This window comes from Podarcis gaigeae (genome assembly GCF_964106915.1).
Source record: "Podarcis gaigeae genome assembly, chromosome: 3".
Classification (NCBI taxonomy): domain Eukaryota; kingdom Metazoa; phylum Chordata; class Lepidosauria; order Squamata; family Lacertidae; genus Podarcis; species Podarcis gaigeae.
In genome coordinates, this window is record NC_139680.1 from 92527630 (window position 1) to 92550741 (window position 23112).

General features: G+C 44.7%; 1 protein-coding gene across 2 annotated transcripts in view; it reads left to right on the forward strand.

Annotated features, from left to right (window-relative positions):
- The first annotated feature begins 3063 nt into the window (after positions 1-3063).
- Positions 3064-23112, forward strand: part of DUSP10 (dual specificity phosphatase 10) — a 51405-nt gene continuing 31356 nt past the window's right edge. The window contains exons 1-2 of one of the 2 annotated variants that reach the window (XM_083733583.1): positions 3064-3099; positions 5966-6805. In XM_083733583.1, coding sequence (XP_083589709.1) covers positions 6007-6805 — 799 coding nt within the window. In that variant the 5' untranslated portion in view covers positions 3064-3099; positions 5966-6006. Of the gene's footprint in view, positions 3211-5965; positions 6806-23112 lie in introns of both variants that reach the window. The other variant, XM_083733582.1, reaches the window with a different exon arrangement.

Genomic DNA, 23112 nt, shown 5'->3' on the forward strand with positions numbered 1-23112 from the left:
CATCTGTCGCTTGTTGATTGCATTTCTATCACACTTTATAAGTTCTCAAAACAACTTACAGCAATACCTCATATAGTCTGGTACCTTTTCCTTTTAATTAATTTTTCATTAGCAGATTTAACAATGGTGAAAAGAAAATGGGGGGAAAAGCAAAGGAGGGGGAATAAATAAATAATGTCATCAGTTCAAATTAAGGATACCAGAACTTTCATCTTAAATTAAACATGCAAGTTGATACAAGCCACCCAGATGGTGGACATGGGTATCCACCTGAGATTGACAGTTATAGGAAATATGTTCTAATGTAGCAAGGACAGTGAGGTCCTCAGACCATCATGTAACAGACAGTGCAGTGCTTATCTTTCCATGCTCAAAGTTGGGGTTGCCATATGTCCAGGAAAACCCGGACATGCCCTCTTTTTGGGGCCAACATGCCCATCTGGGCAGATTTTTACAATTTAAAGGAAATTTCTGGGTTTTTTGTGCTGGGGCTGCCAGGGAAAGAGGTGCGGCAGCAACCCTGTGCAGCCACACACCCCTTTCCCCAGCTCAGACTGGCAGTGGCTCAGGCTGTTTTCTTTTTGCTCTTTAAGACATGGTAACCCTATCAAAGTGCAAGTTAGGGAGCCCAAGGGCTTGTAAAATCCACCTTAGTCCACTACTAGCTTCAACTGCTCTCTTTGATGGTACCAGTAGGGAGGCAAATGCTGAACTAGGAATGGACATGGAGTGCAGAATGAACTCACAAAACCCCATACTTGTTGACAGATCTTGAAGGTAGGGGTGAAATCTACATGTCTTGACACCCCAATTTTTGGCAAATCATCTCCCACTATTGCAGTCTTGAACCTGGCCCACAAAATCCAGGTCAGAGCTCTTGTTGGTTCAGATGGTGCCAGAAAGTCTAGGAGTTAAAACCAACCCTTGCCCATAGAAGCCATCACGTCTCCTGTCATCCCACCCAATCAGAGCCAGGAGAATCTCAGGCTGTACAACAAACATCTTTAAGATCCCAAGAATCAAGAGTTCAAAGTACCTCTCTCTGCTTCTGAGGTCTCAAGCAGAAAACCAAATTATACAGTAGCAGGTTAGATCAAGAAGACCAAGGGACTGGTTTAGTACTGAGGCTTAATCCAAGGAAACATCAGAATGGAAAGGTAGGTTTTATTAACAATAAACAGGATAGCAGCATAGAATGGAACCTGTTTACCAGTAGGCGAAAGAACAGGAAAATATGGTTAAGGATGCAAGCTAACCCAGTCTAATACATTGTTAACCATTAAAGACACGACAAAAGGTATCAGTGAGGAAGGTATGGAACAAAAGGTGAATATGGGTAACTTTGTGGCTCAGCAACCAGTGCGGGTTTTCAACAACTAGTCATCTAGACTGTAACTTTCCAGAACTGAGAGTCTCTGAGTGTACATGTGACTACAAAGCCGTGGAATTTTCCCAACTAGCTAACTGGCCATCTTCAGCCAAGACAAAACAACACACAGGTGCAAGCCATGAGAGCACTTGGCAATTAGCCAAGCAAGAAACAGCTTCCTCATGAGCTCAGTTCTTTACCCAGAAGTCCAAGCTCCCATTAGAACCATCCTTGGAGGGCAAGGCCTAGCAGAAGAACTAGGCCTCTTGACAACTGCCTTCTCAAAAGCCCACACCACAGGTAAGGGGGCTTGATTCCATCTTTGCACCTCCTAGTTTACAGAGGGCAGTCCTCTTTTCCATGGGCTGTCCAGACCGAGTTTGATTTAATGATAAAAGACCATTAGGAAGGGAGAGCAGGATGGGCATTGAGCTTGCCTACTTGCGGTTAGCAACTGAAAAGCAAGAGAGAGCAGGCAGGCAAGCAGGTCGCTTTCCACCACTATAATGAGATGCATTCTATTTTTATTTAAATTACCATGATTATTTCTCAATGTGCATTTAAATTAGCATCTACAAATTTTGAACAAACCTCAGGCCTCTTATGCATGTGCGATGCATTTCTGCTGCAGCAGCAATATGTCCACCAACCTCTGCAATTTGAGCACTGATGGTGCAGGCCTGATTATCGCAAAATGAAGGTTCTGCAGAGATATTTAAAATGCAGGGATATCCAGAATATTTGATTTACTGGGCCATTTTATGCATGTCTTGGTAGAAGTCTCCTTGAGTTCAATGGCACTTATTCCCACTAAAGCACACCTAAGACTGCAGTCTCAGCCCATCATTTTGGGTCTCTTATTCAAAGAATTTACCATGAATGGCTTATGCATGCAGTTTGCTCTCTGGTCCGTCCCCTCCCTTCCCTTGCATTCATTATGAAACAGATGGGGGGGGGGGATGTTACCATATCTAGGCACGTAACTCCTATCGACTCCCCCCCCCCCATTTTCAGTTTCTGAGCGATAGCAGGTAAATAAGAAAATTGTATAAAACTGCATCGTTTTCGGAGAGTTGTTTTTGTTTTTCGCTGCGTGGTCCTCAGGTGGCCAACTCAGCAACTAATCACCATTCAAGCTTCTGGTGTGTCGCCTGCTGTGTGAGAAGAATTCAGCGGACGTGAGATTCATTCATTGATTCATTCATTCATTCATTGAAGCCGGGATGTGCGGGAGCGGATCTTAAAGGGAGAGGAGGCGAGAAAGCGAAGCTGGGGAAATACAGTACCGGCAGAGCGAATAAATGCATTTAAGCGAAGGTGCCGGGCGAGGAAAAAAAGACCATTTGGTGAAGGCAGTTAAAAGTAGGCTCCATTGACAACTGCGCGCAGTGAAGAGTTAACCGCATCCTCCTGGTTAAGTTTACATGTAAATAGAGAGCAGCTGCTCTGCTCCGGCTCCGGCTGGCCCACTCGTGTCTTTGATTGGCTGCCAATGACATCACTCCCTCCGCTGCTTCTGACACAGGACCCGAAGCAGCGGCGGGCGAGCCATCCCTTAAGAGTTGAGTGGCTCCTCCCCCTTGCCCACCCGCCGCCAATCCCGGGCATCCCCGCGAGGGGGGGCTCGAGCAGCTCCTCCCGGAGAGCCCCTATTGGGGGAGCGCGCTGTCTATCCCTCCCCCGACCACGCCCTGTTCGAACCTTACATTTACTGTGTAGCAAAAGAGAAAGTAAGTATGTTGCTGGTGGAGATCAATGAAGCCGAGTGAATGGGGGCTTAATGCGTAAATCGATAGCCACAGACGAGCGCCGGGTGCTGGAGGGAAATATTTCTTTATGAAGTAAGTGGGAGACTTGGGTTCCTTACGGAGAGGAGTGGTTGTGGTGCGTAGGTCGACCGCGTAGCGTCTCCTAGAATAAATCTGCCCTATCTTGGGGAAGTGAGAGAGATGCCTGTTTGGAAACAAACTGGGAAATGCGAAAAAAAAATGTTGGGGAGCAGTGGGAAATAAGGTACTAGCACTGTTATCCGTCCCCGCGCCGGTCTGCGCTTGGAGCCCGCCGCTTGCGTGCGTTTCACCGACTGGATTGTCAGAAACGGAGGCTTTTCTTGTCCGGGATTGCTGCAGTATCTAGGGGGGTTGGGGGGGGATCGGAGTGCAGAAGAGGCTCTCCGGAGCAGCATCTCTTGTAGCGCTTCTCTTCCTCCCCCTCCTTTTTACGCCTGTTCTGTAAAACGCCTCCCCCCTCCGTGAGGTCCTGAACCAGCTCCGGATCGGTGAGCGTGAAAAGGTGCCTCATTTTGGCTGGGCTCTTTTAACTCCCAAGTCTGACTTCATGGCTTGGCTGGAAATATATTACCTCTGCTGCAGAGATGCAGAGCTCCCCAAATATCTTTGCCATCCTAAGGCAAACAGGGTTCCCTTAGCCGGTCTCCAAATACTTTATTAGTTTTTTGTTTTTTAAAAAATCCAAACATTAAAAAACCAAACTCAAACATAGCGTTACTGGTCTCGCACGTGATTTGGTTACTAAACTAACCCCTTGTTTTCTCTTTTTGTAAAAAAGAAAAAGGGTACTATTTCCCTTCTCCCGATCTTTGCTTCTCTTATTTCTCAGGAATGCATGGTGTTGTGTTGTTTTATTTGTTTGCTCTTCACAAATAGAAGGTGGGGAAAGGAAACTTGTTTTCTGTATTTTACATTTCCTCTCCCTTTATTTAATTCATGTTTTCTGACTCCCCATAGTTGATAAATGGTATTTCCTCTGGTCACAATTTAAACCCATTCTGCAAATACTTCTTTCTCTCTCTCTCTCCATTCCTCCTCAGGAGGAGATAGATGGGTTTTTATGTTTTCTGGTTTCTTATCCTAGGATAGTGACCCATCCTAATGGAAAGTGTGTGTATTGGGGTTTTGAGGGGGTGGGACATAGATTATAGAGACAGAAAGTAGAATTTAGGGAAGGGAATTCACATTTTTAAAAAGTATTCTTGAACTGGATTAAATTGTGTAGGTTGTTCTTCTTAGACTGGAGGCACCACACGTTTCCACATGACTGTCCTTAATTTTGTGTCATCCTGTACTTCTTCCAGTTTAAGCAAGCTTAGTAAAAAAAACAACATCCATTTTTGATCCAAATGGGAGTTCTTGATAAGTATGCTTACGCTTTCAGCCTTAAAAGATACTGAGAGGGTGATGTAATAACTTTTTTAAAAAAGTGAGTGTCATTTGACTGACCTCAATTGGAGTCTGCCAAATGTCAATGTAATTGGTCATTAAATGAATGCTATAAAACCAATATATATTATGAACTTGCTTGGGGGTGGGAGTTGCAGGGAACTCTGATATTAGGACAGTGGATCATCTCAGTCTGTCCCTCTTTGTGTTATGGTAGTGATAACTAAGGTATAAGAGCAGGAAGGTTGGGACCTGAATTCTTTGATATTCCAGGCCTGTCATTTTATGAGGAGTGTGCTAGTATCTGAATAAATGGCAGTTCCAGAATAGCGGTTCTGCTCATAAGGGCTGCATGGCAGCCTCTGTTTCTTATCTCTCATTTCTTTCCAGTATGTGTTCAGATTACTGCCAAACTTCTCTCTCTCTCTCCCCCCCCCCTTTTTGGTGGATTTTTACAGGAAGCCAAAAGTATTGAAAACTGTGTGCTAGGAGGGAGTTAGAACATCACCTCAGGCCAGATTTGGCTGCCCTGCATTATTGATAATTGTTAACATCACACTGGTCGCTTCTGTCTATTTTTAATTTGCAGAAGGGAGGATAAAGTAAGGGCAGGTCCTTTCCCACAACGAGCTTCCTTCCCTTGGAGCAAGAAAGCCTTGGGTACATGATGGTAGCTGCTCTGCAAATACCTTTTGGTGTTTGGCCTATGTAATGTGGACTATTTAGGTTAGTCTTCATCAGGCCTGAATATTCTCAAAATATAGATAAAACATCAACATTTTGCACCAAGTTAATCTAATTTCTGCAGCAGCAGAAGAAAATGATTCAATATGCATATCAATTAAAATTTGCATAAATTATGCCAATTAGGATTTGCACAATCTCCCATTTTTTCCATTACTTATTATATCATCTTTTACCACTTTTCCAAATCCTGCCCTCCCTACAGGGTGCAGAAGCCCTCTACTCTCTGGGAGGCTTATTTAGCAACATCTCTGCTTTTTTTTAACTGACCACTTATAGCCCTTAATATATTTTTTTAGCAATCATAAGGGCTGTAAAATAGCTTTTTAATGTAAGTGCAGGCTGAGATGCTGAAGCTGAATTCTTTCAAGCATTTATTGTGCACCCCCACAACTGCAGCAGACTCACAATCCTGGGTTGGAAGCAGCCAATGTGTGGCAGTTTCTTCCCTGGTATAAAGGTTGGGATGGATAATTTCCCAACTTCTTACTGTTTTATGATTCCATGTTTGGTGGCTGTGTGCCTTTTAGAATGGCTCTCCCCTTGTTCTATGAAAAACAAAGCATTTGATCAACAATATTTAGAGCATTGCTATCCAGGAATAATGATGGAACTCTTGTGTGTTGTGAGATACTTTATTATTGTTATTTTATTTCCCTCCCCCTTTTAACAGAGAGCTTGAGTTCCTTTTGACTTGCCATTCTCAGCTTCCTCATGCCTCCATCTCCACTAGACGACAGGGTAGTAGTGGCACTCTCCAGGCCCGTCCGACCTCAGGATCTCAACCTTTGCTTAGATTCCAGCTATCTGGATTCTGCCTCTTCTGCCAGCGAGAGCCACGTGAGTCTCCTCAGCACAGCTGTTGTGTCCCTCAAGGCTGCGAATCTGACGTATATGCCCTCATCCAACGGCTCTGCTCGCTCCTTGAGTTGTGGATGCAGCAGTGCCAGTTGCTGCACTGTGGCAACGTACGACAAAGACAATCAGGCCCAGACTCAAGCCAGCACCAGCAGCACTTCTGCCAACGTAGGAACCTCGACCACGTGCCCTGCTAACCAAATGGTCAACAACAATGAGAATTCTGGCCCATTGAGTCCCTCCAGCGGTGTGGGGAGCCCGGTCTCGGGCCCAACCAAGCAGTTGCCTAGTGTCAAAATCATCTATCCCAATGAACTGGCAAAGAAGATGACCAAATGCAGCAAGAGCCACCAAGGGCCGGTCATCATCGATTGCCGGCCCTTCATGGAATACAACAAGAGCCACATCCAAGGAGCTGTCCACATCAATTGCTCTGACAAGATCAGCCGGCGAAGGCTTCAGCAGGGCAAGATTACCGTCTTGGACTTGATCTCTTGCCGGGAAGGCAAGGACTCCTTCAAGAGGATCTTTTCCAAAGAAATAGTTGTTTATGACGAGAATACCAATGAGCCAAGCAGAGTCATACCTTCGCAGCCATTGCACATAGTGCTGGAGTCTCTCAAGCGAGAAGGCAAGGAGCCACTGGTTCTCAAAGGTATTTATGACCCATATTCTGCTGCCTTTTCTAGGGATGCAGCGATTTGCCGGGCCACTGGGAAGGCAAAGCTCTGCATGTTCTTGTGGAGATAGTTCATGATCTCTTGATGCAGGAGGACTTGAAAAAGGAAGGATGTGGTCTTGGTACCTTTTCCCATTTCTTAATATGTTTGTGAGGTTAAGGTAAATCCAAAGGCTAGTGGACGGAGTCTCTTTCCTTGGGATTAATGCTCACAATGTGGTATGCAAACTTCTAGGTTTTGCGGGATTCATCCTGGGCTTGATATTTTCTTAATAGAGATTGGAGAGGCATTTGGTTAAGCCTGTTGTATATTTTCTTTCAGTCTTAATGGTGGTAACTGTTAGAACCATGCCTTCTTCAAAAGCTGGTGGGTTATGTGGAGGCACATTAGCCTACAGAAACAAATGAGGACATCCTTTTTGGAAATGAGAAAAAACCTAAAGAATCAGCAACTGTCCTTGGCACTTAAACTCTCAGGTCCCTTGCAAAAATAAACCACGATAGGTTTCATGTTAGCAAAGCTGGAGATGAATGTTGGGAGATGTTCTAGGCAGTGGCGTAGCGTGGGGGGTGCAGGGGGGGCCGGCCGCACCGGGTGCAACATCTGGGGGTTAGGGTTGGGGGGCGCAAATCCACGGGTTAGGGGGTGCAAATTACTTGCCTTGCCCCGGGTGCTGACAACCCACGCTACGCCACTGGTTCTAGGTCCAAAATAATTAGAAGGCAAATTAGGTAGCATCAGCGAATCTAGGGGCAGGACTAGAGCTTGACCTTGAGGAGAACTACACTGAAGACTGATGAGTCTCTTGTGAGCCGCTTCACAGCATGAGCTCAAAGAGGAAGAAGAGCAAGTGACTGAAACTTCCTGCTTCCTTGTTTCCTTTTGAACATGGAAGTGGAAAGCTCTGAAAGCTATGGGGCCCAGGTAGCTTATGGAGATCATGGGTCTTGAAGCTAGTAAGATGAGTTCTGCTCACTGTGCTGTGGAGGTGGTGCAAGTCAGCTACAGTTCTCTCTTTTGTTTGCCATTTTCTAGTAACACATGAAATAGAGTGACTTTGAAATGGAATGATGGAATAGAGTTCCTAAAAGGTAATATAGTTGAGATGGCCCTCTTATGGAAATGGTTATTGATCTTATTGGCCCAGCAACCTGAACACATTTACAGTACATGGCTATGAAGCTTCATTAATGCAATGGAATTGTGAGTGTGTGTTTAGGATTGCCTGTTCGTGGGCTTAGCTTTGTGTTGGACAACACTGGTAACTACTGCAGAAGCTGTTACCAGTAATTAAAGTAATTGTGTGCCTTTTGTTGTTGTTCATGTATTAACTAGAACTAATTAGCATCCATGTTTTACTTTAGTGAGCCATGAAGGTTAGCTATGACTTTGTGTGTGCATACAGCAACCGAGAACTGCATTAATCTATTGACAGAATATGGTTTTAGACAAATGTCATGCAATAAAACAAGGTCATTGTGATTGAGAAACTTAACCACTAGAATGTCATTTGCAGGAATAGGTGATCATAGATCCAGTGGCTAGAGTTATGGTCAATAGGGTGGTACTTGTGGGAGCAACAGTGCCTTTGAGGACATCTCCTGTTGCCTCTGAAGCCTCTGAGCCCCTCCTCGCTGACCCCTTTGTAATGAGCTGGTGAGGGCAGGGTACCTTTTTCTTTCCTTTGAAAAGTGCATGGAACCGAAGGAGGAAGTTTAAAGAAGAAATGTTCTCTACTTCCTCTTTCAGATCAATATGCTTCTCAAAACTCAGATTGTTATATGAGCAGCTGAAAAGAAAGTATAGTGAGTAAGGGGGCAGACAGGATAGCGGGAAGAAGAGGGTGCCACAAGATTTGGAAGTCAGACTGGAGAGAGAAAGAAGGTTGTGGTGGGGCCCATACACACATACCACCACATGATCCTCATGAAATTGCATCATTTGTAAAGGGTTCCTCCCTGCATCAGATCATATCTGTCTTTTGACTGAAGTACTGCCATGTTTATTTTTATGTCTGTTTTAAATGATCTTATCTATTACACATTTTTTAATTATGTACACCATACAGACTTTGGTAATTAAGCAGTATATAAGTAGCCTAAATGAATGATGTGAAAACATGGGTTTGAGGCACAGATGGTATGATGCTCATAATTTTGCAAAGGTTCCCCTCAAAGCTAGAGCCAAATCATAGGTCACATCTGTGTCCACAGATGTGTTCTGTGATTTGGTGGTTTTGTTGTCATCCTGTGTACAAATCATGATCTGTGCCTTGTATCAATGTATTTGTGGTGCTGGAAAGCACCTAAGCAAATTTTTGTACAGAGCAGTCTACCAGTGTAAGCTTTAATTTGGTGATGTTTAGAAGGACCTGCCATAAATTCATGCAAATTCTGTAAAATCCATTTTAATTCTACTGGATCCAGCCTTTACCCAGGCTCCATGGGAAAAGCAAATAATCTAGGTGTGTGTGTTGGCTTTCTCTCTTTTTGTCAGGGTGGTGGGTGTGATCCATGGAAAGGGGGGGGGAGAATCAACCAGAGGGGGTAGTTTCCATATCACACCTCTCTAAATTCCAGAATATGTCCACAAACCCCAAAAAGGTTGGCAACTGCTGGACTAGATAACCAATAAACTAAAGGCTGAAAATCTGATTCACCCGATGGTCTCAGCATTCTTTAGGGAGAAGCCAGAGTTTCTTAGCAGAGCACATGTTGGCACTAGGCAGGTCCCAGATCCAACCACTAGCATCTCTCTCTAAAGCAGGGTTGGGAAACATGTGGTCCTGCAGATGTTGTGGGCTACAACATGCACCAACCCTGACTGCTGCACATGCTGTCTGGGGTTGATGGGAGTTGGAGTTATAATCCTTGTGAGAACCAATGAATTGTGAGCACAGTATTCCCACTCAGTAATGATGCTTACAGGGTGACCTTGGGCCAGTCACTATCTTAGGATCTGACTCATCTCACTCAGAACCATGTTTGGTGCATTGACTTCATAGCAGAAAAGTTGGGATTTGAATATAATAATTTATTTTAATTCATTAATGGGGAGAAAAAGTAATAGGTCCTTTAATGAAAATCACAATCTCCAGTATGAAGGCCCACCTGTAGAACTAGGCAATCACAAAGGTAGGGGGCGTGGCATCATTTCCCCTGTAATGTGAGCGCTGCATCACACACTGGGGAAGAACTTTACTTGGTGGTAAAGTGCATGATTTGCTTGCAGAAGGTCTGGCATCCAATCCCTGGCATTTCCAGGTAGGCCTTGGGAAGACCTTGGCCTGAGGTCTTGGAGAGATGCAACCAGGCAGAGCAGACAATATTCAGCTAGATGGACCAGTTTTCAATTACTTGCCCTGCCTTCTGGAGGAATATGCGTAGGCTCAGCATAAGAAGGCAGGGGTGCGGGGAAGAACTGGTGACGTGGCTTTGTTACAGATGAAGCCTGACTGTTGCATTCACTGAAAAGAAGTGGGATGGCGTTCGGCACCACTTTAAGCGCTAATAAATGGGTGGTGATAAACAGGTGCTTAACAGACAGCTTAATCTCTTGGAGGACATGGTTGCACTTACTGTTAAGTTGTGGTTTGTGTTTGCACACAATATAGTCTAACAGCCAGCAGCAAACTTTGCAAGTAACACCACTCTCCTTATGTTCTGAAGACCTGCCAAATTAAGTCCACCACACAGATATTTAAAATAATATAATAATGATTTTTTAATTTATACCCAGCCCATCTGGCTGGGTTTCCCTAGCCACTCTGGGCGGCTTAAAGCACATAAAAAATGAAAAATGTTAGACATTTAAAACTTCCCAATACAGGGTTGCCTACAGATGTCTTCTAAAGGTCAGATCATTATTTATTTCCTTGACATCGGAAGGGAGGGTGTTCCACAGGGTAGGCACCACTGTGAGAAGGCCCTCTACCTGGTTTCCTGTAACCTCGCTTCTCACAGTGAAGGAGTCACCAGAAGGCCCTCGGAGCTGGACCTCCATGTCGGGGCTGAACTATGTCCCCATCATTTCCACCTTGAGTTCCATGACAGAAGAAAGGTGGGGTATAAATGTACTAAATAGATAAACAACATGAAGAAGGTATATGTGGAATGTAAATTGTAGTGATAATTGCTGAAACTTATAGTAACACCCCATTTGGGCCTCCTGCCCTCGTACAGACTCATGAAATCCTTTGTATCACCTAAGGAAATTCTACTCAAAGTGGTGACCTGTTTTTAGGCTATGCTTCTGTTATAATGATATATTGTTTGGTGTTTTAGGCTCTATGCCACTTAAAGGTTTCTGAAGCATTAAGTGGTGCATGAATGTTTTTAAATGGTTAGTTACTGTATTTGTGTATAAAACCAACATGTGAAGAGGGGGAATGAGTAGCCGCACCCTCGAGTAGCTCCTCCTCCTGGTGTCCATACATACAGTGTGACTGTCTTCAGTGACATGGCTTTGCATCCATATTCCATATGCATAAAGACTTCTATGCACTTGATCTGGAACACAGAGCCACCAGCAGGATGGGCTCCTTTGCACAGGTAGACATCTGGAGTGAAGCTACTTGGGAATGATCCAGTTTAGATATGTTTTAGATGTGAATATCATCTGAGTAGCACAATAATAACAGTTTATTGTCCTATGTGCACCTTTAGCTTATGGTGAATCACTAAGACTATCTATTGAGAACAGAGATTATAGAGAAATAATCCATCTCAAATTACCGTCTCTGCTAGCAATTTTGAGACTATAGGAATTGTGAAAGGACACACACAGAGACACAAATTCAAAAATCCATAACTTAGTGCACTGCTGGAATTCTGCCTTAACTATTAGAAAATTGGGATCCAATAGAACAGTGAATATGTGTGGCTGAAATATGACAGGTAGTCTTTAGGAATGAAGTCCCCAGAGTTTCAAAGGCTTAGGTTGCCTCTTAGTCCTGGATTGCATCATTTGGGAGGGAAAAGAATCCTCACAATGTCACCCAGCAAACGCTGTTCTGGCCCTGCTCTGAAGCTGGGAGTTTTAAAATTAGCCAAAAGCACTTAGCCGCTTGATCTAAAGAAGCTTTAGAAGAAAAGATTAATTTTTTCCTCCCCTTCTGCCAGCTAGGAAAAATTGTGGGTAGAGATCAAGGGATTAATGCTGCAGGTTTGTTTTTTTACTTAACGGTGGCCAGAAAAAAGAGTGAGCAGGAAAGGGAGCGATGGCCACATCTCCATATGTTCTTTTTAAAGCAGCAGTGCTTAAAGGCGAGGACAACAAAGGAAAAGCCCCTTTCTCATCCCTGCCTTGTTTGGAAGTGTGATCTGGACCGAGGAGACATAATAAGGCTCTGCTTCAGCATCTGTGCTTGCAGTGTGGCCAGAGAGGTGTTTGTTATTCAATTTCACTTGTCGGATGGAATTTTTTCCATCATGCTTCAGTAGCTCTTAATGTCCTGCATGTGATGCAATTTTTGTTTTTAGAGTTTGAACTAAAACTGAAGCTGGGCTCTAAAGCCCCTCTTGCTTTTAATGTTGAGTGAGGCTCTTGCCTTGACTGCGATCCAGTCATAATTTATGGCTGGCCCATCTGATCTTCCCAGTTTATGTTTGTAAACATTGGTTGCTAACTGCCCCATCCAAGTTTGTCCCGCCCCCCCCTCCCCGCATCCACTGATCCAGTGCCATGTTCTCCATGTTTGGTGCTGCCTGTCAAGCAGGCAGCTCTCTGTTGCCATTTCAGTGGTACAGTGTCACACAGAGGAGAAACTGATCAGAGGGCCCTGGCCCCTAGGGATTAAATTACAGGCTTCATTTACAGCTCTGGCTGGTGACCTCGATCAAATATATATTCCTGTTCTAGACGTCTAGTGCCCTTTTTTTTGCTGGTGCTCTGTGATGTGCAGAAATGTGACAATTCCAATAGAAGGCCAGGCTGCCCTTTTGTTAAAATACAGTTGAAATGTGTCCACTGGAATATAGATTTGAAAACACTGGTTCGGTTTCATTACATTTCTAGCTTGTTCTCCCTGTGTCTCTCTGTATGGTGTGTGCTGGCTGATGGGAATTGTATTCCTAGCAATATGCATAGGGCCACTAGATTAGCTACTCTTTCTCTAAGGATCGCAGGTTAGCCAATTCTCTCCCGTGATATGATGATCTAGGTTAGTCTTTGAGGTAGTGGTTGCCTCCTAGAGAGTCCATAACTGAGCAGGCGTTTGAATCTGGAGCTCCTCATTTTAAATATGAACTGGAGCCCTGGTCCCATGCTTTATACAGTGAGACTTTCTAACAGGGTTTTGAAGGAGAAAAAATACATTAAAGCACTCTGCAAAATTAACAGCTTGTGCATGCGTTATAATGAGTAGAAATGAAGTGGCCCTGATTCAAGGGAGTTGTGTTTATGCAAGGGACTTGTGCCTGCAGAGGAGATGATTTTGTTGCTAAAGCTGAGAACCACTGTTTACCCATCACCTCTGCTGGGTGAAATGCAGCACCGAAAAGGGCTAATAGGTATCTGCTTTGTTGTTGTATTTTTTTATTACCTTCATGATCGTATGGTGGGTTACAATAATTTAAAATTCAGAATTAAAAAAAACAGTTAAAATAACGAACAGGGTGGGTCTTCCTGAAACACATATCTCACACGTGTCACAGAATAAAGGGCCATATCTTCATCATCATTCACTGAAAGCCACACACAGTAATGAGGAAGCCAGACTCAACTCTATGGGGAGGGAATTCCACAACTCAGGGACTGCCATAGAGAATGCCACCTCCCACCCCAAACTTCGGAGGGAGGCAGAACTATCAAGAGGACCCCCTCTGCTGATCTTAATGCCAGAGGGACTGTAGGGGAAGAAGGGATATTTCAGATATTTTGGGACCGAAGTCATTTAGGGCTTTGAAAATCTACAGAAGCACTTTGAATTGGGCCTAGAAATGAACCGGCAGCCAATGCAGTTACTTTAGAACAGGGATTATGAGAGTTCTAAAGGCAACTCCAGCCAGTAGTCTGGCCACTGCATTTTGGACCAGGTGATGTTTCTGAGTTGTCTTCAAGGGCAGCCTTGCATAAAGTGCACTGCAATAATCCAGTCTGGAAGTTAGCAGAGCATGGAGCATCAGGGCCATGTGTTCCTTGCAGCCGGGCTGCAGTTCTTAAGAGTTAAGTGACGTGTTGACCAGTAGGCCACTGCAAGTACCATGAATGGCTCACCGCTGCTTCTTAAAACAGAAATAACATATTTGTCTTGAGGCTGAACCTTTCCCAACATGGTGCCTTCCAGTTGCTGTTGGACTCCAACTTCATCAGCCCCGACCAACATGACCTGTGGTCAAGGATGATGGAAGTTGTAGACCAAAATATCAGTAGGGCACCTGGTGGACAAAGCTGCTATACTATAATACAATGGCAGTGACCTTGGGACAGGTGTTATAAATGGACACACTCTTTCCTATCAAATGGATAATTTATGCTGATATTTTCAGGTGAGCCCTCTCTCCCTCCTCCAGTATACCTTGCTCTGAAATTCTTCATTGTCACGCCTGACGCTTAGCCTTTCTCTCTTACTCCAAAGGCGTTTGGAACGTTCCTGAGACATTGGCTATGGAATGTTTTGTTTGAATCCGTGGTTACTTTTTCTTTCTGAATTGTAATCACATGCTTTGCTAGAGAGTGACCCCTTCATAACAGAAGAGTGAATGGTGGTTGAGAGTCCCAAGCTAGCCTGCTGCAATTTGGGGCGGTCTCAGCTGTGCTCCATGCCGTTCCTCCTGCGTTTGGCTTCTAAGTTTGATGTGTGCAGTCTTCCTCCTCGGTCCCTTTAAGAAGATACCTATCATGTGACTCTTCTAACCCAAAAGCCATTTCTCGAGCGGATTCCTTTCTTTGAACATCATGTTTATCTTCCTGCAGCTCCTGATACAGAACTGAGAACAGCCTATGGTGCGATATTTGCAAAATGACAACTCTCTTTGAGCAAAGCTTTGCTTTCTTAGCAAATTTTGGAAGGGTTGTCATCCCCAAAGACAAGTAGATGACTCACACTTGGTGTTACTGGGGTGGCTTAGTGAGATTGTACTCCTGAGATCATGTTCTACAAGCTTTCAGAGCTGTATTGGCCTAAAAGCAGTTGCTCCTTTAGTCCAATGCAGATGTAATATTTGCTAATCTCTTACCACAGTTAAGGGACTGGTGCACTCCTCTCTCGGATGACAAAACTTGCCGTTCTTCATTTGTCAGCCTTAACTGTGGTTATTGCTTAACATTTGCATGAGTGCTAATCTGTGGCCAATACAACTTGGAGCTGGCCTTTAATTAGGTTGGGGTAGGGCTCTCAGTGGTAGGGAAGCTGTTTTACATGCAGAAGATCCCAAGTTCATTCCCTGGCAGCTCCAGGTAGGGCTTAGAATATCTACTGTCTGAGAACCTGGAGAAGCGCTGCTAGTCAGTGTTGGCAGTACTGAGGTTTGCCAATCTAACTTGTACAGTGGTACCTCGGGTTAAGTACTTAATTCGTTCTGGAGGTCCGTTCTGCGCCGCCGGAGCACAATTTCTGTTCTTATCCTGAAGCAAAGTTCTTAACCTGAAGCACTATTTCTGGGTTAGCGGAGTCTGTAACCTGAAGCGTATGTAACCTGAAACGTATGTAACCCGAGGTACCACTGTATAAAGTAGCTTCCTGGGTTTTGTAAACCCTGATTAAGAGGCATCCCAGTACAGTGGTACCTCGGGTTACATATGCTTCAGGTTACATACGCTTCAGGTTACAAACTCCGTTAACCTAACCCAGAAATATTACCTTGGGTTAAGAGCTTTGCTTCATGATGAGAACAGAAATCATGTTCTGGTGGCGTGGTGGCAGCAGGAGGCCCCATTAGCTAAAGTGGTGCTTCAGGTTAAGAACAGTTTCAAGTTAAGAACGGACCTTTGGAACAAATTAAGTCCTTAACCCAAGGTACCACTGTATGCCTTTACAACGGTTAGGGTGGGTGTTAAATTGGGTTAAAATGAGCAATGAAGGAAATGAGGCATTTGTGCTGGAAGGGGCAATGTTGGAGGGGTGTTGCAGGATCAGAGCAATGAGAGGCAAATAATTCTGGCTACGGGGTTCTGGAGAATGTTTGCTCATGCAGTCTTCTGCTCATTTAGAGAAAGAATGGAATTATAGTATTATAGTATTAATGGATTGGGAGGGGGCTGTTTTTATACACGCAGGGGCCCTGTGCAAGGCTAGCTTCTTAATCTAAGGTTCCAGAATTTCCATAGGGGAAGCTTGCGAATTACTAGACACGGCACAGTCTTTTTGTGAGAGAATGGAAAGCATAATGGATGAAAAAGTCCTGGAAAGCTCATAAATAATCTATGTTATGCTCTTTCCTAGAAGCTGGCAGGTACAGGTGTTGGCAGACCTTGTTGTGTAACACATAGCTACTATTTCAGGGGCCCCTGAATGGATAATATATTAAGTGTTCTCTGCACTGTCCCTTTAAATCCAGCCCAGGCGGTGTCCTCCCATTTTTCTAGGAGGCCTGTCTGAAGAACCCTGCCAAGGAGCTATCACTCAGCCTGATAGGCTACTGTTGAACCTTGACTACTAGAGTCTGAATCCAGCAGGCAAGGCTCAGCAGTCAGCATGGCATGTCAATGGATGTGGAGGAGAAGCAAAGGTGACCATAGGCTCCCCCCCCCCATTGACAGAATCTGAGCAGGGCTGTGGTAGAGCTCGTGCTCTGCATGCAGAAGGTCCCTAGTTCGATTCCAGGCACCTGGGAAGACGTTGTCTAAAACCCTGGAGAGCTGCCATCAGTCAGTGGGGACAACACAGGAATTGATGACCTGGGATGCGGATGGCGCTGTGGTCTAAAGCACTGAGCCTCTTGGGCTTGCTGATCGGAAGGTCATTGGTTCAAATCCCTGCGACGGAGTGAGCTCCTGTTGTTCTCTCCCAGCTCCTGCCAGCCTAGCAGTTTGAAAGCATGCCAGTGCAAGTACAGTGGTACCTCGGGTTACAGACGCTTGAGGTTACAGACTCTGCTAACCCAGAAATAGTACCTCGAGTTAAGAACTTTGCTTCAGGATGAGAACAGAAATTGTGCAGCGGCAGCAGCAGGAGGCCCCATTAGCTAAAGCGGTACCTTAGGTTAAGAACAGTTTCAGGTTAAGAACAGAACTCCAGAACGAATTAAGATCTTAACCCAAGATGCGACTGTAGATAAATAGGGACTGCTGCGGCAGAAAGGTAAACTGTGTTTCCGTGCACTCTGGTTTCTGCCATGGTGTCCCGCTGCACCAGAAGCTGTTAAGTCATGCTGGCCACATGACTCGGAAAGCTGTCTGTGGACAAACACTGGCTTCCTCAGCCTGAAAGCACAATGAGCCACAACCCCATAGTTACCTTTGACTGGACTTAACTGTCCAGGGGTCCTTTACCTTCACATTTTTACCTATAAGGCAACTTTTGAAGTTCCATAGTCCCATGGTCCCTGCTTATAGGAGCCACATGGCATGAATGCAGCACCTAGTTAAACCATGGAACTGGTTAGCCAACACATTTCGTGCTTGCAGGATTCCCATAGACATCTTGGTTGACTGGACTAGATGGGAAACTGACCTGACCCAGCAGGCTCCTGTTATGTTCTTAATTACCAGGGTTAGGCCATTATCTGAGCCTGCCCTGATGACCCCTTTAAAACTTGTCCACATCTGCCCTGCAGTAAAGCTGTCCATGCTACTTGTAAGGATGCTAGAAGGTGACCACGCTACTGTAAGGAGCTCTCTGCAGGACAGTCTTGCTAGTGTCAGCCTGAGTGAGAATCAGAGAATTGTAGAATTGGAAGGGACTATGAGGGTCATCAAACTCCTGCAATGCAGGAACCTTTTGCCCACCATGGGTCTCAAACCCACAAACCTGAGATTAAGAATCTCCTGTTCTACCAACTGAGCTATCCAGTCAATTATTTTCTCTACATCCCTAAATTTTGGATTCTCTGTAAAATGGGCTAGAACTCCACTCACTGCTTCAGCGTGTAATCACTTGGTGAGCTACTTCCTAGTTAAAGAGATGCCAGTATTTACACAAAGGCATCTTGGGGATGTATGTGCCATGTTCCTCCCCACAAGAGCACTCATCATGCTCTATCGTGCGCTTTCTCATGTCCTGCCAGGATTTTCCATCAAGGTTCTTGTTGGCTGTTCTCTCCGGCTTTTAGGCCTCTGCCAGGTTTGTTCATATAAATAGCTTTGCCAGGAGCATTCGTTTTCTTCCACTTGACATTTGATTGCTTCTTTCAATTTTAAATGAATTATACTTTTGAAATGGCTTTTGAAATGCACATTCGAAATTAAAAATGGTGTGTGAGTGCCATTTTGATTCTTAAACCTTCATTATGTTTTCAGAATACGTGACGATTGAGAAGCAGAGATCAAGACAGTCCCCCTGACTTGGGCAAGGCCATTTGTTGTGTGTGTCAGAACTGATTACATTGTTTTTGGCATTTCATAAGAACAGCTTCCTGGATCAGGCCACTGGCCCATCTAGGCCAGCATCCTGTTCTCACAGTGGCCAACCAGATGCTTGTGGGAAACTAGTAAGCAGGACCCAAGCACAAGAGCACTCTTCCCTCCTGTGGTTTCCAGCAATTGTCATTCAGAAACATTACTGCCTCTGACTATAGAGGCAGAGTAGAGCCTTCATGGCTAGTATCCACTGATAGTCTTATCCTCCATGAATTTGCCTGGCCCCTTTTTAATGCCATCCAAGCTGGTAGCCATCAATGTATCTATCATCCTTGTTACAGATAGGTAGCCGTGTTGGTCTGCCATAGTCAAAACAAAAAAAATTCCTTCCAGTAGCACCTTAAAGACCAACTAAGTCAGTTCTTGGTATGAGCTTTCGTGTGCATGCACACTTCTTCAGAAGGCCCTTCATCTGAAGAAGTGTGCATGCACACGAAAGCTCATACCAAGAACTGACTTAGTTGGTCTTTAAGGTGCTACTGGAAGGAATTTCTATCATCCTTGGTTTCAGTGTTGGAAACTCAGATACAGTGGAACCTTGGGTTGCGAACGTGATCCGTGCAGGAGGCGTGTTCATAACCCCCAGCATTTGCAACCCACAGTGCTGTGTCTGTACATACATGGGTCGCGATTTGGCACTTCTGCGCATGCACAAAGTGCAATTTAGCGCTTCTGCACGAGCGCCGAAACCCAGAAGTAACCCATTCCGGTACTTCTGGGTTCGGTGTGGTGCGCAACCCGAAGTGTCTGTAACCCGAGGTACCACTGTATATATATGCCATGCACCAAATGGCTCCTTAAACCAAGGTTGCAGTCACCAAAACGGAATGTCTAGTTGCCATTTGGGGGCAAGAGAGTTCTAAAGTCTTATTTTTCAAATGATGGACTGACTGTTTAACATCTGGCTAGTTCAGATGACAACCTTGAGCTAGGTTAAGAACTCTAAAGAAGAAGTCACTTGACCAAGGGACAGTCCACATATCTACGGGCCTATTCCGGCCTCCTGTTCAGGCTGCACAGAAATAATAACCTTGTTATGCTGAATTCGTGTTTTGCACAATTTGTATATGGTGTTTGTTTGATAATGCGTGGTTTGCTATGCCTATTAAAGGATTGACAGGCAGAAATAATAATAATAATAATAATAATAATAATAATAATAATAATAATAATAATAATAATTTTATTATTTGTACCCCGCCCACTTGACTGGGTTGCCCCAGCCACTCTGGGTGGCTTCCAGCATATATAAAAACATAGTAAAACATTTTGGTTCCAGAAATTCATTCCAGTTGTGCAGATAAAAGATAACTGATAGAATTCTACAGAATGGGGTATTAGTGTGCGAAAACAGTCCAGATCCAGTGGTTCCCAGGCAGGCACCTCCAGATGGTGGAGATGTCAGGCACCATCCTGGAGCCCAGGCATACTCACTTGGTCACAAGTGGTCGAAAGCCAAGTGTAAAATGCACCTGGCTAATTTCGAACACTGCTTGGTTCACTATTCAAATGGAATACGTACTTGGTCCCCTTTTATGCTCATCTTGAGAAAAACAGGCTGTTTAGTGTAGGACGTCTGGGAGTTAAAACTGAAATTGATGATCAGAGGAATCACAGGCTATAGCCCTTGGACTGTACTATTTCAGACTGAGAGTAGGGGAGTACACATCAATGCTCCTTAAGAACTACTAAGTGAGCAGTAGGTTCAAATAACATCTGCTTGGTTTTCCTTATGGTATATCTCCAGGAGTGAAGAAGCCAGGGGATGGCTTCCTGCTGAGAACTGAGCAGCCAGGGTGAGGGCCTGGAATATCCCTGAAGGGCCCTGCCTCCCCTCTGGTGACAGCCCTGTTTCCAGACAACAACAATTCCATTTTAGTGTTAGCGTTGGCTGGGATCCAGGGCCACATAATGAATAAAGGGTAGAATTATTATATGGGCAAAGTAACTCTCTTCCCCTCCCCAGCTTTAGTCACAAGCCTTTTGAGAAATGCTGGAGAAGGAGAACACAGATAACATTGCAGCTGAAGGAAGGGCACACTTGGGATTGCCAACTTTTGGCCGGCCGCTGCTCTTGTACTTCATCTGTGGACTTTAGGAGGTGGCGATGCTCTGTTCCTTGCTGTAAAAAAAAAAGCTGACTTCTGCATCACAGTTGTTGTAAACATGGTTGTTTTTCATTTAACCTGTGGCTTAAGTAAAATGAGCATTCTCTACCTTTCACAGGGTTTCAGATCTCTAAATCCACCCAAGGAGATTCTTACGTCGCCCCTCTTCCAAATCGCTGAATGTTGCCCTTTGTGTTGTCTTAATGCTCACATAATCCCCCACATGACAGCGCCAGCTGCTGATTTTGTTTCGGAACGAGGGCTGCAATGAAGGGCAAACAGTCAGTGTTGCATTAGATACCAATACCCGGCTGGCTGGATGAAGGAGCGAATCAGCACTAAAATCCCCAAATGGGCAGATTAATATTTCATACAAGTCCCTTTCTGAGTGCTCCGTGCAGACACGTGTGCTGACGAAGTCTGTGCAAAGTGATAAAGCACCTTCAGCTTATGTAAAAAAGGAGGCACGTGCTTTAATGCCTTGCTCTTTTGCATTTCCTCTCCGCTGTTTCACTTCAAATCAGAGTCTAATGTAAATATTCCAGAGTTGAAGCACATAGACATTTATGTTCTGTATAGGTAATTTTCAGAGAATATGCTTTTGAATCACAGAATAGGGAGATCCCAGGGGTCATCTAGTCCAACCCGCTACAATTCAGAGATCTCAACTAAAGCACCCAGGACAGATGGCCACCCGACCTCTGCTTTAAAAAACTCCAAGGAAAGAGAGTTCACAACTTCCTGAGGGAGACCATTCCTTTACATTCCCCCATCATCCAAGGAAAGTATATTTCTGTGAAAAGGGTAAGGATCCTGAAAATGTAGCGATGGGCAAAAAGCCCCAGGGCTTCCTTTGCAAAATACATAGGCCTTTGAACAATTTGGTTGCATGCAGAACTGCTCCAAAGCAGAGATGGTAGACTTGTGGTCCTCCAAATGTTTTGGGGCTACAGTTCCCAGCGCCCTCAGACAGCATGGCCAATGGTTGGGGGAAATGTGAGTTATAGCCCAACGACAACTGGAAGGGGCCACATAGAATCGTAGAGTTGGAAGCAACCACAAGGGTCCTTCAATGCAGGGAACTTTTTCCCAACATGGGGCTCAAACCCTCGACCCTGAGGTTAAGAGTCTCACACTCAACCAGTTGAGCTATCCAGCATCCTCAGGTTTGTCCTCCTTTGCAATGGAGGGGGAAATCACTTTGGCGAAAGGGAATAAGGTAACAGATGCAGAGGGTTCAGGGTGTGAGCACAATGGAGGTGGCAAGTCTTTCTGTACTTCTGTTCAGCATGTGAAAGATCATGCAGAGGTCCCCACATTGGAATCCCTGTTTCAATCCGCCATTCCGTCATTGTAATGATTGACTCTACAGGGAATAGGCTCCAATCCTGCTAAAGTTAGGCAGAAAGTCACAGCTGGGCAGAAAGGAAGAGCAGGACAGGGCTATCGTCCTTGGTCCCTACCTCTTTGGGCTTCCCAGGAACATCTGGCTGATCACTATGGAAATGTGGTCTGGAATAGATAGACTTTTGTTCTGATCCAGCAGAGAGCTCTTTAGTAGGAATTAGAATTTTGTCAGTGATATAAGTTTTCCTTTCTGGGGAGAAAAATCCTGTGCAAATTAGGCTAATTTGCATAGGGGTTTTTTTTTTACCCTGATGCCCTGGAGAGTGACCTAGTTTAGCATGTTTGTTTAGCATGCATTTTGTAAACAAAGCTTAGAAACGTTGAAGCCACCAAGTCTAATACTGTATATTCAGTTGGTGCCCCTCCATTTTCTGCCCCACTCCTCATCACGGATGGTGGGCAAAATGAGCCGCTGTGAGTTCTTCCTCCAAGAATGTCCACATGGCCTCATTATTGGTTTGTTCCAAACCAGAGGACAGGTCTTGGCCACAGTCTAAAATTCATCATGGAGAAGATGGAGGGAGACAGGTAAGTATACAGGTAGCCCTCCTTTTATGTGTGCAACTGCGCATACACACATTGTACCAAACCAGGAAGTGACCCAAAAATGTCACCAAAAGGGGGGCAGAACGGGGCAGGGCAGAGACAGAATGGGTTTTTTTTTGCAGACTTTTCAAATATACAGGATTTCACTGATGCACGTGGTGCCTTGAAATGTAACACCTGCGTAAATGGGGCCTGTGTGCCTGTATGCGTTTATTTTACTTCCACATGCTTGCGCTTGGTTTGTATGGCTATGGGGAGTCTGGTCCCAGGCTCCACGGGAAAGGCGGGTCTTGTGGAGGAATTTGATGGAAGGAAGATGTGGCACCATGTAGGTGCACTAGAAGTAGTGAGAGGGGGGGGGAAATGTTCACATTTAAAGGTGAACCTACTTGATTTGCACTTCTGGAAATGATACATGGGCCAAAACAGAGCCACCATTGGAAATCTGCACCTCTCTGAATTTTGAAATGCAGTTCTTCCTCTAAGTCAGGTGTGGGGAACTGTTGGCTTTCAAGATGTTGTTGAACCACAACTCCCATAATCCCCAGCCAGCATGGTCAATGGCCAGGGATGATGGGAGTTGTAGCTCAGCAGCATCTGAAGGGCCAAAGGTTCCACACACCAGATCTAGGTGTTGTGTTCAAAAATGGAAAAATGAGCAATATAATATTAATATACCATTAAGACATGGCAGTTAATAACTG